This window comes from Protomyctophum parallelum (genome assembly GCF_964188405.1).
Source record: "Protomyctophum parallelum genome assembly, chromosome: 15".
Lineage (NCBI taxonomy): Eukaryota > Metazoa > Chordata > Actinopteri > Myctophiformes > Myctophidae > Protomyctophum > Protomyctophum parallelum.
Window position 1 is genome coordinate 30,618,639 of NC_139710.1, and position 15,411 is coordinate 30,634,049.

Here is a 15,411-nt window from a genome sequence, read left to right on the forward strand (position 1 = left end):
ATGTTCCAGGGCTACTGTCGTAGGTATTGCATGGTGGTCCCTGACTCTGACTAGTGATGTATAGGAAAGTGAAGATTTGTATTTCATTCAGACTCGGGTCCAGTGCGTATTAAATTTAAATGCATCCACATTGCAGCTCCTCCCCTCCCCTCCTCTCCTCTCCTCTCCTGCCATGCACTATAACTATAGTGTCACCATAACATCGCCCCTTTTCTCCTCTCCACAAACCACACCCTCTTTTCCTTCTGTTTTTTCTTCTATATATATATTTTTTTTATAAGCCATGGAGGAGTACTGGACCTTCTCACCTCTCATTTGGAGGTTTCACCCTCACCGCATGCAGTCCAACCAGAACACCACAGTGGTAGAGTGTGTGTGTGTGTGTGTGTGTGTGTGTGTGTGTGTGTGTGTGTAAGGGCGCGCACACACTAATCGACACAGGTGTTCAGTACCAGTTGGGTCTGAGGTGAAGGAGGGTGTCGGATCAGTACAAGGTTGGGTCTGAGGTGAAGGAGGTGTTGGATCAGTACAAGGTTGGGTCTGAGGTGAAGGAGTGTTTTGGAGGATCTCGGTACCAGTTGCGTCCGAGGCTACCAGGATGGACGCTCCCCCACCGAGGACCACGCAACAGATGCTGCTCATCTCCGCTGCTCTGCTGCAGCTGACGGCGGTGAGCCTGGTGACGGCGCAGGGCCTGGGTGAGCATACAGAACTCTTAGAACAGGGCCTCTTAGAACATATAGGTTATAGGTGACTCTTTTTGATACAGAGACAGTCGTGGTGGCAAGACTATATAGGCTAACTGTTCAGGAGAGGAGAAAAACAAAAATTAGTTAATATCACAGGCAGACTCTTCACATACTAGAGCATGTCTGGAATAAATGAGTTAATATCACAGGCAGACTCTTCACATACTAGAGCATGTCTGGAATAAAGGTCAGAGCTGAAATCAACATGTAAATATGAAATAAATGCTTAAACATGTAGCTAGGTGTAATGTTAGAGTCCACAGAAGACATGTAAATATGAAATAAATGCTTAAACATGTAGCTAGGTGTAATGTTAGTGACCACAGAAGTGAACCTTTCAAGCCTGTTTTCTCAACTTGCTGTTTCTCTGCAAGACTAGTATGTCAACAAATACAAATAGCTACAGTATATTATTATTTATTAAAGCTGCCTTTTCCTTCCAGCTGCAGGGAGAAGCATTTAGTAGGCTACTACTACCCCCCTCCCCCCCCCCCCCCCCCCTCCGAGTTGTAGTGGCGTAGAAGTCGAAGTACTGGAAATTGGAAAGTAAAGTTACAAATAACTCAAAATTATACTTAAGTACCTACTTATAAGTAAATATACTTAGTTACTTTCCACCACTGGATATAAAGTAGCCCATAAGTAGCAATAATTAATGCCAGCAAACCCGACATCCTCGGCACACACACACGCACACGCACACACACACGCACACACACACACACACACACACACACACACACACACACACACACACACACACACACACACACACACACACACACACACACACACACACACACACACACACACAGAAGTTGTTCCAATGGAAAGAGTTTATTGCTGCTCATGCATGCTTTCTCCATGAACTGCAGTCTGCCACCACTCCCTGACACACAGCATGGTGCACGCATGCACGCACGCACGCACGCACACTTCGCAGTCAGCGTAGACATGATTATTTCACATGTGGTGACCTGGTGCTACAGGTGCACATGCACTCTCTAGTGTGCGTGCGTGCGTGCGTGCGTGCGTGCGTGCGTGCGTGCGTGCGTGCCTTGCAGCAGGCCTGACCACAGTAGTGGTTTTATACTTTTCCCTCGTAAAATCAGATGATCACCTCATCACAACCTCGTTATGTAGAATGGATTGATTGAACAGACAGACAGACAGGGAACGGCTGCCGTTCCACGCAGACAGACAGACAGACAGACAGACAGACAGACAGACATGCAACATTTCTAAGTGTCTGCTAAACCTTTTCCAACATCTTTCCTCGTGAACTTTACTTCTATCATGGCACAGTTTAGAAGACGTCATTATGCACACGCACACGGGGGACATACAGGCACACGGGGGACAGACAGGCACGCGGGGGACAGACAGGCACGCGGGGGACAGACAGGCACGCGGGGGACAGACAGGCATGTCTGGGAAAAAAACAAACTGGAAGATTAGTAAAAGAGACTGGAATCCTGCACTCATTTTGTTCTATTTGTTCTATTCTATAGGGATGCACCGAAAGGGAAATTCTTGGCCGAAAGCGAATATCCGAATATCCAAATATGATTAATATTATATATCTTTTTTCCTACCATTGCCGTCATGGCCGTACCTTAAAGCTACCTGATTTATGGCAAAATAAATGGTTATGGCAAAACTTTAATTAAATAATAATCACATCACATAAAGACATTACATGTGTTGTTGCAGTGTACGACCTGCGGGTGTCTCCAGACTGCCTGCCAGACCTGCTCCAGGGCAGCGTGCGCAGCCGAGGACGCAACGAGGCCTTCCTGCTGGCGTCCTTCAGGCTCCAGAGCAGAGCGCCCGTCTCTGTGTTCAGCGTGGTCAACCCAAACACCAACGTCAAACACCTGGAGCTCAGCCTGCAGGCCAAGCTCAACAAGGGTGATTTTGGTTCACGTTCGCCCCGGGTCCACTGAGGAGAGGAGAGGAGAGGAGAGGAGAGGAGAGGAGAGGAGAGGAGAGGAGAGGAATGCAATGCAATGTTTTCTAATGGGGGTCCGCGGGATAATTAGTGTCAATTTGGGGGTCCTTGACATGAAACCGTCAGCTTTATAGCACCTCAAACTGATCAGTAATGAGTAAATAATCTATGCAAATCATTCACCCTCACTTTCAGAAGACTAAATAGGACTAACACTAAATGTTGTGTTATTCACAAGACTATAAGACTAAAATAAAAAATATCCTGGAAAAAAGTGAAACACTGGCCACCTGGCGTTGACCTTTTGACCTCTGCACTCTCTCCCTCCCCCTCTCCCTATCCCTCCCCCTCTCCCTCTCTCTCCCCCTCCCCCATCTCTCTCCCTCTCCCTCCCTCCCCTCCCCCCCCTCTCTCTCCCTCCCACCCTCCCTCCCCCCTCTCTCTCTCTCTCTCCCTCCCCTCTCTCTCTCTCCCCCTCTCTCTCTCTCCCTCTCTCCCTCCCCCCTCTCTCTCCCTCTCTCCCTCTCCCTCCCTCCCCATCCCCCTCTCTCCCTCCCTCCCTCCCTCTCTCTCCCTCCCTCCCTCCCTCTCTCTCCCTCCCTCCCTCCCTCTCTCTCTCTCTCTCTCTCTCTCTAGTCACCCTGCGCTACCAGAGGACTGACGGCCGGGCGGCGAGCACCAGCTTCACTCACCCCTCATTGGCCGACGGGGCGGAGCACCATGTGATGCTGCACGCAAGGTACACGCCCATTTTAGGCGGGAACCCCTTTTGGTGTTAGCATTATACGCTATGCTTTAGCTATTGAAAAATAGCAGATCTACAAGCTCATAGCGCGCCACCGAGTGGCGCGCTACGAGCTTGTAGGTCTGCTATGTTTGAAAAATCGAAGAACGACTGACACAGAAACATAGCTTTTTCAGAAAACTGTCATTTTCAAACAGACAATCTGATCTCAGGTCAGAATGGGTTAATAAACGAACTCCTCTCCCAGTGGGCTGCAGAGAGGCGGGACTCTTCATTAACATCTCATTAATAAACTAACTCCTCCCCCAGTGGGCTGCAGAGAGACGGGACTCTTCATTAACATCTCATTAATAAACTAACTCCTCCCCCAGTGGGCTGCAGAGAGGCGGGACTCTTCATTAAAGGACCACTTCACCACTTTTCAACCTATCTTCATATAATAGGTCCTCAGTTCTCCTCACTAATAATCATGAAAAAATTGCATGTTTTTTTTCTACTCAGTATGTCTCATAGGACGGCTGTGGGCAGTTTAGAAACCGTCTTCCAGTGACATCATCATTAGGCAGATTATTTTTTAAACAATATTTTTTTACAAAATTATTTAGATTTTCATTATCGTGAGAACGATGGCTTCCATTTTCGCATTGCAACTTTTCAGGACTAGAAAGCCTATTAGCTTGTATTCCCCATCGATGATGTCACTGGAAGACGGTTTCTGAACTTCCCACAGCCCTCCTATGAGACACAGACCGAGAAAGAAATTGCACCTTTTTTTCATGATTATTAGTGAGGACCTATGAAGATAGGTTGAAAAGTGGTGAAGTGATCCTTTAACATCTCATTAATAAACTAACTCCTCCCCCAGCGGGCTGCAGAGAGGCGGGACTCCGCGCCTCAACATCTACATGGACTGCAGGCTGGCGCACTCGCTGGACGACGTACCGGCCGCCTTCGGCTCGCTGCCGCCCGGAGCAAACACCGTGGCCCTGAGGACGCTGCAGTCTACGGGACAGGTAACACCACCCTACACCACCCTACACCACCCAAACACCGTGGCCCTGAGGACGCTGCAGTCTATGGGACAGGTAACACCACCCTACACCACCCAAACACCGTGGCACTGAGGACGCTGCAGTCTATGGGACAGGTAACACCACCCTACACCACCCTACACCACCCAAACACCGTGGCCCTGAGGACGCTGCAGTCTACGGGACAGGTAACACCACCCTACACCACCCTACACCACCCTACACCACCCAAACACCGTGGCCCTGAGGACGCTGCAGTCTACGGGACAGGTAAACCTAACATTCGTTAGGTGTGCTTATGCTGCCACCTAGAGGCAGCAATGAAGTTAATCAGAGCTACCTACCTACCAAGTTCTCAGTAGCTGCATTCTGTTGATCACGTCTGTCTGTCTGTTTGTCTGTCTGTCTGTCTGTCTGTCTGTCTCAGGATGAGCTGACAGACCTGAAGCTGGTGATCGACGACACCATCGACAACGTGGCCACTCTGCAGGAGTGCAGCGCAGAACCCAGCCACTCTGTCCAGACAGTCCAGCTGCTGGGTGAGAGAACTACACATATAGAGAACTACAATACCCAGCCACTCTGTCCAGACAGTCCAGCTGCTGGGTGAGAGAACTACACATATAGAGAACTACAATACCCAGTGACTCTGTCCAGACAGTCCAGCTGCTGGGTGAGAGAACTACACATAGAGAACTACAATACCCAGCCACTCTGTCCAGATAGTCCAGCTGCTGGGTGAGAGAACTACAACATATAGAGAACTACAATACCCAGCCACTCAGTCCAGACAGTCCAGCTGTTGGGTGAGAGAACTACAATACCCAGCCACTCTGTCCAGACAGTCCAGCTGCTGGGTGAGAGAACTACACATATAGAGAACTACAATACCCAGCCACTCTGTCCAGACTGTGCAGCTGTTGGGTGAGAGAACTACACATATAGAGAACTACAATACCCAGCCACTCTGTCCAGACTGTGCAGCTGTTGGGTGAGAGAACTACACATATAGAGAACTACAATACCCAGCTGCTGGGTGAGAGAACTACACATATAGAGAACTACAATACCCAGCCACTCTGTCCAGACAGTCCAGCTGCTGGGTGAGAGAACTACACATATAGAGAACTACAATACCCAGCCACTCTGTCCAGACAGTCCAGCTGCTGGGTGAGAGAACTACACATATAGAGAACTACAATACCCAGTCACTCTGTCCAGCTGCTGGGTGAGAGAACTACAACATATAGAGAACTACAAAACACATAATTATAGAAGTTAGAACTACATAACAAGGATTGTAAAGATCAATTAAAAGCAAGAGTGTAGAAGTAATTATGTCCTGGGCTGTGCTTTAAAATGTCTACAGAGGCAGCCTGTCGAAGGTACAGTGGGAGTTTGTTCCTAGAGTTTGTTCCTAGAAGCAGAAAGCTGCGTCACTGTGTTTTTTAGTTTCCATTTTCTTTTTTTCCCCACTTTTTTAAACATCTACATTGATCTGATTGATTGATTGATTGATTGTCATGCCAGGTTTCAACCCAGGCTTCCAGGAGAGCAGAGCAGATGAAGATCAGGTGTCCATGCTGGAGCTGAAGACGATGATGTCAGAGATGCAAGACCTTCTCAACAAACAGGTCAGAGATGATGTCATTGATGATGTCAGAGATGATGTCAGAGTTGCAGGACGACAAGCAGGTCGCTCACCCGCACCATGCATTGGCACGCCCACCTCATCTAGACACGCTCCCTCATCACCCGCACCATGCATTGACACGCCCACCTCATCTAGACACGCTCCCTCATCACCCGCACCATGCATTGGCACGCCCACCTCATCTAGACACGCCCCCTCATCACCCGCACCACGCATTGACACGCCCACCTCATCTAGACACGCTCCCTCATCACCCGCACCATGCATTGGCACGCCCACCTCATCTAGACACGCCCCCTCATCACCCGCACCACGCATTGACACGCCCACCTCATCTAGACACGCTCCCTCATCACCCGCACCACGCATTGACACGCCCACCTCATCTAGACACGCCCCCTCATCACCCGCACCATGCATTGACACGCCCACCTCATCTAGACACGCCCCCTCATCACCCGCACCATGCATTGACACGCCCACCTCATCTAGACACGCCCCCTCATCACCCGCACCATGCATTGACACGCCCACCTCATCTAGACACGCCCCCTCATCACCCGCACCATGCATTGACACGCCCACCTCATCTAGACACGCCCCCTCATCACCCGCACCACGCATTGACACGCCCCCTCACCTAGACTGAGTGGACACGCCCCCTCATACATTTGGGAGAAATGTAAAAAAGAAATTATAAATGATAACAGTTAACAATATTGTCCGATATTACATCTTTATGTTTTGGTTTTGTCTGTTCATTGTCCAGATCAAAGAAACCACCTTCCTGAGGAATACCATCGCAGAGTGCTTGGCTTGTGGTGAGCAAACATGGCAACATAAAAAAAAGGAAGGTTTGGGATATGCAGTATCTAGACAGTCAGTCTAGATATAGACTGACTCTCCCCTCTCCTCCCCTCCCCTCCCCTCCCCTCCCCTCCCCTCCCCTCCCCTCAGGTCTAGGGGGTAGCCCCACCAACCCGGGGGGTCCGGAGGTGTCTCAGCCTCTGAGCGCTCCGTGTCGAGCGGGGACGTGTTTCAGACAGAGCATGTGCGTCCCCTCCCCCGCGGGGGGCTTCCAGTGCGCCCCCTGTCCCGACGGCTTCACGGGGGACGGCGTGCACTGTGACGACGTGGACGAGGTGTGTGTGCGCGTGTGTGTGCATGCGTACGTGCGTGTGTGCGTGCGTGCGCAGGTATGGTGTGTGCGATATGAAGTGTGATATTACCATAATGACAGTAATCCTTAATCATAATTCTATCATGTTCAAGGGCGTTTGGAGAAAAATGAGACAGACTCCAGTCACTTTAGACTAGAGCACTGCAGAGGACAGTGCAGCTGGTGCTCGTTAATGTTAATGGAATAGTGTTTATAGCTATCTAGCTATATATCTCTAGCTATATATCTGGTCAGTTGAAGGGGGTGCGTTTCATTTGTCCTACAGTGTCAGCTTAAGGGGGTGCGTTTCATTTGTCCTACAGTGTCAGCTTAAGGGGGTGCGTTTCATTTGTCTTGCAGTGTCAGCTGAAGGGGGTGCGTTTAATTTGGCTTACAGTGTCAGCTGAAAGGGGTGCGTTTCATTTGTCTTACAGTGTCAGCTGAAGGGGCTGCGTTTCATTTGTCCTACAGTGTCAGCTGAAGGGGGTGCGTTTCATTTGTCCTACAGTGTCAGCTGAAGGGGGTGCGTTTCATTTGTCTTACAGTGTCAGCTGAAGGGGGTGCGTTTCATTTGTCTTGCAGTGTCAGCTGAAGGGGGTGCGTTTCATTTGTCCTACAGTGTCAGCTGAAGGGGGTGTGTTTCATTTGTCTTACAGTGTCAGCTGAGGGGGGTGCGTTTCATTTGTCCTACAGTGTCAGCTGAGGGGGGTGCGTTTCATTTGTCTTACAGTGTCAGCTGAAGCCGTGCTTCCCCGGGGTGCGCTGCATCAACATGGCGCCAGGGTTCCGCTGTGAGGGCTGTCCAATGGGCTTCACCGGACCGGAGCTCACCGGAGTGGGAGTGGCCTACGCAAAGACCAACAAACAGGTTCATATATAGGGATATATATATATATATATATATATATATATATATATATTAGGGCTGGGACTCGATTAAGAACATGTACCAAATCAATTTGAGGCATTGTTAATACTGCGCAAAAAGCATGGAATACAGATGTGTATATTACAGGAAACTCCCGTTAAACTTTCCCACAAACTCCGGTAACCTCCCGAATTCTACCATCACACCTATATATATTACAGTATATTAACTGTGCTGCTAAACTTGAGGTTTACGGGCAAAATACAGTACGTGCCAATAATTTGCCCGTTAACCGTGTAAATTAATCGCATATAAATATTTTACCTGAGCTTTTTTTCTCTCCAATTAATGTGTTCTCAGGCATGTCACGACATTGATGAGTGTTTGGGGCCCCCGGACAACGGAGGCTGTACCCCCAACTCTCACTGTCACAACACCCAGGTAAGACCCCTGTGTGTTGTGTCGTGTCGTGTCCCCTCCTGACCCGTGTGTTGTGTGTTGCGTCGTGTCGTGTCCCCTCCTGACCTGTGTGTTGTGTGTTGCGTCGTGTCGTGTCCCCTCCTGACCTGTGTGTTGTGTGTTGCGTCGTGTCGTGTCCCCTCCTGACCTGTGTGTTGTGTGTTGCGTCGTGTCGTGTCCCCTCCTGACCTGTGTGTTGTGTGTTGCGTCGTGTCGTGTCCCCTCCTGACCTGTGTGTTGTGTGTTGTGTGTTGCGTCGTGTCGTGTCCCCTCCTGACCTGTGTGTTGTGTGTTGCGTCGTGTCGTGTCCCCTCCAGACCTGTGTGTTGTGTGTTGCGTCGTGTCGTGTCCCCTCCTGACCTGTGTGTTGTGTGTTGCGTCGTGTCGTGTCCCCTCCTGACCTGTGTGTTGTGTGTTGTGTGTTGCGTCGTGTCGTGTCCCCTCCTGACCTGTGTGTTGTGTGTTGCGTCGTGTCGTGTCCCCTCCTGACCTGTGTGTTGTGTGTTGCGTCGTGTCGTGTCCCCTCCTGACCTGTGTGTTGTGTGTTGCGTCGTGTCGTGTCCCCTCCTGACCTGTGTGTTGTGTGTTGCGTCGTGTCGTGTCCCCTCCTGACCTGTGTGTTGTGTGTTGCGTCGTGTCGTGTCCCCTCCTGACCTGTGTGTTGTGTGTTGTGTGTTGCGTCGTGTCGTGTCCCCTCCTGACCTGTGTGTTGTGTGTTGCGTCGTGTCGTGTCCCCTCCAGACCTGTGTGTTGTGTGTTGCGTCGTGTCGTGTCCCCTCCTGACCTGTGTGTTGTGTGTTGCGTCGTGTCGTGTCCCCTCCTGACCTGTGTGTTGCGTGGTGCTGTGTCCCCCTCGTGCACAGGGCTCGTTCCGCTGCGGGGCGTGCAAGGCGGGGTTCAACGGGGACCAGGTCAGGGGGTGCCAGGGGGAGAGGCTGTGTGCCAACGGACAGCCCAACCCGTGCGACGCCAAGGCCGAGTGTGTGGTGGAGAGAGACGGGTCCATCAGCTGTGTGGTGAGAATCAGTACAATTTACAATTTAGGCATTTATCAGACGCTCTTAATCCAGAGCGACATTAAGCAAGAACAAAAAAGCATGGGAATACATCACATAAAAAGCATTTATCATGAAACATGCGTAAGCTAAGAAAGTAACAGTGGAATATCTATATAATTAAACTATACGTATACTATACTATGCTATACATATGTACTATGACGTGCTATGACTACATACAATGCAATTATAATGCTGTCTACATTTACATGCTTTAAGTCTGTATCAAATGCTATCCAAGTCTACAGAAATGCTATCTAAGGGGGTATAGGGTAGGTGCTACAGGCCATGATGGAGTCTGTAGTCAGTACACACGTTTAGATTTTAGTCATAGTCTCTTGAATAGTTTTCACTTAGTTTTAGTCACATTTTTGTCACCTGGAATGCTTTACTGTTAGTCTAGTTTTAGTCGACTAAATGTCATAAGATTTTAGTCGACTAAAATGTATTTTGGCGGGCCTTGATGCCATCGTGATGACTTATTTTACAAGCACACAACGCGTCGCGTGAGCTTGTAGATCTGCTATTTTCAGCATGCAACCAAGTGTAAAATGACGTATAGTGGATCTCTTGTCCACTAGTCCCTTCCTAACATTAGTCTAGTTTTTATTTGTTGACGAAATCGTCAGTATATTTAGTCTTAGTTTTAGTCATCATAGCTTAGTTTTCATTTAGTTTTAGTCGACGAAAACAACACTGACACACATGTTTAAGCATATCGATACGATGTAAGAAATACTGTTACGAACGAACAATACGAAGGAGTGTGTGTGTGTGTGTGTGTGTCCTCAGTGTGGCATCGGTTGGGCAGGTAACGGCTACCTGTGCGGTCGAGACACCGACATCGACGCCTATCCTGACGTGAAACTTCGCTGTCGTGACGAACACTGTTTAAAGGTACACGCTTCTACTTCCCGTTTCAACACATTTTAATATCTCCTATATTAAAAATAAAAATAAAAATAAAAATAAAAATAAAAATAAAAATAAAAATAAAAATAAAAATAAAAATAAAAATAAAAATAAAAATAAAAATAAAAATAAAAATAAAAATAAAAATAAAAATAAAAATAAAAATAAAAATAAAAATAAAAATAAAAATAAAAATAAAAATAAAAATAAAAATAAAAATAAAAATAAAAATAAAAATAAAAATAAAAATAAAAATAAAAATAAAAATAAAAATAAAAATAAAAATAAAAATAAAAATAAAAATAAAAATAAAAATAAAAATAAAAATAAAAATAAAAATAAAAATGATATGGATATGGATATCAATAATAATAATAATAATAAGTGTTGTTTCAGGACAACTGTGTGTTCGTCCCCAACTCGGGTCAGGAGGACGCCGACAGAGACGGGATGGGAGACGCTTGTGACGACGACGCCGACAGCGACGGCATCGTCAACATCGACGTACGTATGCTCCTCCTCTTCCTCATAGCAGTCTGGTCCAATAGGGTGACTGCTTGCTATAACTCTCTCGTCCAATAGGGTAACTGCATGCTAACTCTCTCGTCCTATAGGATAACTGCTTGCTAACTCTCTCCTCCAATAGGATAACTGCTTGCTATAACTCCCTGGTACAATAGAGCGTCGCAGTCCCGCCCCCTTTCATGACGACGCCAGGCCCAGTCCCGCCCCCTTTCATGACGCCAGGCCCAGTCCCGCCCCCTTTCATGACGACGCCAGGCCCAGTCCCGCCCCCTTTCATGACGACGCCAGGCCAAGTCCCGCCCCATTTCATGACGCCAGGCCCAGTCCCGCCCCCTTTCATGACGACGCCAGGCCCAGTCCCGCCCCCTTTCATGACGACGCCAGGCCCAGTCCCGCCCCCTTTCATGACGACGCCAGGCCCAGTCCCGCCCCTTTTCATGACGACGCCAGGCACAGTCTCGCCCCCTTTCATGACGACACCAGGCACAGTCCCGCCCCCTTTCATGATGACGCCAGGCCCAGTCCCGCCCCCTTTCATGACGACGCAAGGCCCAGTCCCGCCCCCTTTCATGACGACGCCAGGCACAGTCTCGCCCCCTTTCATGATGACGCCAGGCCCACGAAATTAATCCCAATGCATTTTTCCCTCATAGACATTTCAAATAGTATTTATTTAAAGACCTTTTAAGCGTCGTACGAAGCCAACTCGAATCGTGACAAAACAAACACAATATTTTAGACAAAACTAATAATTACAAAGAAGAAAAACAAACAAAAAAAGTGTTGTAACCTGCCGTTTTTTTTCTACTTTCTAATTCTTTGTCCGGCCCAAAACATTGTGTTTGTTGGCATGATTTGTCACGACAAGAGTTGGCTTTGTCTGTGGCGTATAAACGTCTTTAAATAAATACTTTCTGAAAAGTTTATGAGGAAAAAAATGAACGGGGATTTATTTTCCGGGTCTCTCGAGGAGGGGCGGGACTGCGATGCTCTATAGCATACATGGGCAACTGGCGGCCCGAGGGCCACATGCGGCCCCCACCTTCACTTAATGTGGCCCTCATGGGTTAATGTCAGAATACTGATATGTTGGTTTCAGCTGTTTACATAGGGTTACCTGCTCTATAGGGTAACTGCTTGCTAACTCTCTGGTCCAATAGGGTAACTGCTTGCTAACTCTCTCCTCCAATAGGATAACTGCTGGCTGGTTGCCAACGTGGACCAGAGGAACACAGACACAGATCTCCATGGCAACGCGTGCGACAACTGCCCGGCGACGCCCAACCCCGACCAGAGAGACACCGACGGGGACGGACGGGGAGACGAGTGTGACGAGGACATGGACGGAGACGGTGTGTGTGTGTGTGTGTGTGTGTGTGTGTGTGTGTGTGCGCACGAGCATGCGTGTGTGTGTGCGCGCACGTATGTAAATGGTAAATGGTGCATTTATATATAGCGCTTTCATCCAAATCGCTTTACATAGATTGTGCATTACATTCACCCATTCACACACACATTCACACACCTTTACATAGATTGTGCATTACATTCACCCATTCACACACCGTTACATAGATGGTGCATTACATTCACCCATTCACACACCTTTACATAGACTGTGCATTACATTCACACACCTTTACATAGATTGTGCATTGCATTCACCCATTCACACACACACATTCACACACCTTTACATAGATTGTGCATTACATTCACCCATTCACACACACATTCACACACCTTTACATAGATGGTGCATTACATTCACCCATTCACACACCTTTACATAGATGGTGCATTACATTCACCCATTCACACACACACATTCACACACACACCTTTACATAGATTGTGCATTACATTCACCCATTCACAAACCTTTACATAGATGCATTACATTCACACATTCACACACCGATGGACGATGGTGGACGAAACCATGCAAGGCACCAACCTGCACATCAGGAGCAATCAGGGGTTCAGAGTCTTGCTCAAGGACACTTCGACACTGACTCTGGGAGAGGGATCGAACCGGGAACCTCATGTACTGTTCCCACCACTGTACGACCGCTGAGCCACTGCCCCCCTGTGTGTGAATAACAGATAATTATGTTAACACAGAGACAAGCACCTTAAAAACTGCGCCTGCACACAGAAGCCAGAGAGAGTATAGTTGAAATGTTACAGGTCTGTAAAAAGTACATTTATTGGAATCAGCTGTGTTGGTAACAGGCTGACTTTACAAATTGACCTTTAAAAGCACCTCTCATTTGTTCCACTGGAAAAAGAAAAACATTCCACAGTGCGCACGTGTGTGTGTGTGTGTGTGTGTGTGTGTGTGTGTGTGTGTGTGTGTGTGCTGGATAGTGTTGGTTGTTTAAACGTTGTGCTCTGTCTGTCTGCCTGTCATGTTGTCTGTCTGTCTGTCTGTCTGTCTGTCTGTCTGTCTGTCTGTCTGTCTGTCTGTCTGTCTGTCTGTCTGCCTGCCTGCCTGCCTGCCTGCCTGCCTGTCCGCCTGTCCGTCTGTCTGCCTGTCATGTTGTCTGTCTGTCTGTCTGTCATGTTGTCTGTCTGTCTGTCTGTCTGTCTGTCATGTTGTCTGTCTGTCTGTTTGTCTGTCATGTCGGGCGGGGTGTCAGACAGTGGGCGGGTTGCCATGTTGGGCGGGGTGTCAGTCAGTGGAAACTATTTCACGTTTCTCTAAAACTACCTCTTAGCAGACTGACCTCGCTCCCACACTATACACCACTGCTTCTCAAAGTGGGGCCAGGGGACCCCCAGGAGGTCCTTGACTGGGTTCCAGGGGGTCCTCAGAAAAGAAAATGACTGTTTGCTCGATTCAGTATTTAGAGATTTGATATCTAAATGGAGTTGGAAGTTACAATGGGACGGTATATAGGAATGGGGTGCGTCTGATAAAAAAATAATGTCAAATAGCCTATCTCATTTCTGAATCGAGCAACCCCTTTTGGTGTTAGCATTACGTTATGCTTTAGCTATTTAAAAATAGCAGATCTACAAGCTCATAGCGTGCCACCGAGTGGCGCGCTACGAGCTTGTAGGTCTGCTATTTTAGAAAAATCGAAGAACGACTGACATAGAAACATAGCTTTTTCAGAAAACTGTCATTTTCAAACAGACATTTTTAGAATCTGATCTCAGGTCAGAATGGGTTAAAAACTGTCTGGGGTTTGGTTTCCGTCTTCAGGGCTAAAGAACCTCCTGGATAACTGTCAGCGCGTCCCCAACCAGGACCAGAGAGACAGAGACCAGGATGGAGTGGGAGACGCCTGTGACAGCTGCCCCGACATGGTGAACCCCAACCAGGTATAAACTACACTACCCATGATGCAATGCTGCCCCGACATGGTGAACCCCCAACCAGGTATAAACTACACTACCCATGATGCAATGCTGCCCCGACATGGTGAACCCCAACCAGGTATAAACTACACTACCCATGATGCAATGCTGCCCCGACATGGTGAACCCTAACCAGGTATAAACTACACTACCCATGATGCAATGCTGCCCTGACATGGTGAACCCCAACCAGTTATAAACTACACTACCCATGATGCAATGCTGCCCCGACATGGTGAACCCCAACCAGGTACACTACACTACCCATGATGCAATGCTGCCCTGACATGGTGAACCCATGGGTGCATAACAAATAGTTCAATAAATAACCGATACTGGAGAAAAGGTACCTTGTTGTGACAGGTGCATACAGACATGCGTCAAATCTTCCTAAATGTGTGTTTTTGCACCTGCAGTCAGACACGGATGATGACCTCATCGGAGACACCTGTGATGACAACATCGACAGGTAACCATATAGCCTGCATACATACCGTACTGTACGGAACTATCGACAATAATTAATATTGTTGATCGATTATCATTGTTTACAGACTGGCCTTTTCCTCTCATCGATAACCTCTCTTATTTGTCTTTTCATGTATTTAAAACCCATTCCAAGCCAAGGAACGACAGGTTACGTTTTAAGCACTATAACCCCCTGTGCCAGGATGTAATTTTGTCTTAAGAAAAAATAAATAATAATTAAAACGTTTTTCTTTGAGTGGTGCAACCACTCCAAGGAACAGCTTTGTCACTATGTGACTATGTAACTATGTTAGGCTACTATGTTTAAAGTACCAATAGGGTACTCGCTTCAGACTAGTCAGATTTGTTTTTTTGAGTGGTGCAACCACTCCAAGGAACAGCAATGTCCGTGTGTTGTGTCCACGTTTGTGTCCACGTTCACCTATGTGTCGTTCACCTGTGTGTC

At 47.8% G+C, this 15,411-nt stretch overlaps 1 protein-coding gene across 1 annotated transcript in view; it reads left to right on the top strand.

Moving 5' to 3' along the window:
- Positions 1 to 445: 445 nt before the first annotated feature.
- Positions 446 to 15,411, top strand: part of thbs4a (thrombospondin 4a) — a 23,402-nt gene continuing 8,436 nt past the window's right edge. Inside the window, 17 exon segments of the mRNA XM_083784452.1 lie at positions 446 to 476; positions 516 to 698; positions 2,463 to 2,660; positions 3,337 to 3,439; positions 4,311 to 4,458; positions 4,904 to 5,015; positions 6,007 to 6,110; positions 6,900 to 6,951; positions 7,088 to 7,272; positions 8,020 to 8,157; positions 8,518 to 8,598; positions 9,480 to 9,632; positions 10,467 to 10,571; positions 10,983 to 11,090; positions 12,304 to 12,463; positions 14,323 to 14,441; positions 14,894 to 14,946. Of these exon segments, the coding sequence (XP_083640578.1) occupies positions 599 to 698; positions 2,463 to 2,660; positions 3,337 to 3,439; positions 4,311 to 4,458; positions 4,904 to 5,015; positions 6,007 to 6,110; positions 6,900 to 6,951; positions 7,088 to 7,272; positions 8,020 to 8,157; positions 8,518 to 8,598; positions 9,480 to 9,632; positions 10,467 to 10,571; positions 10,983 to 11,090; positions 12,304 to 12,463; positions 14,323 to 14,441; positions 14,894 to 14,946 (1,919 nt within the window). The 5' untranslated portion in view covers positions 446 to 476; positions 516 to 598.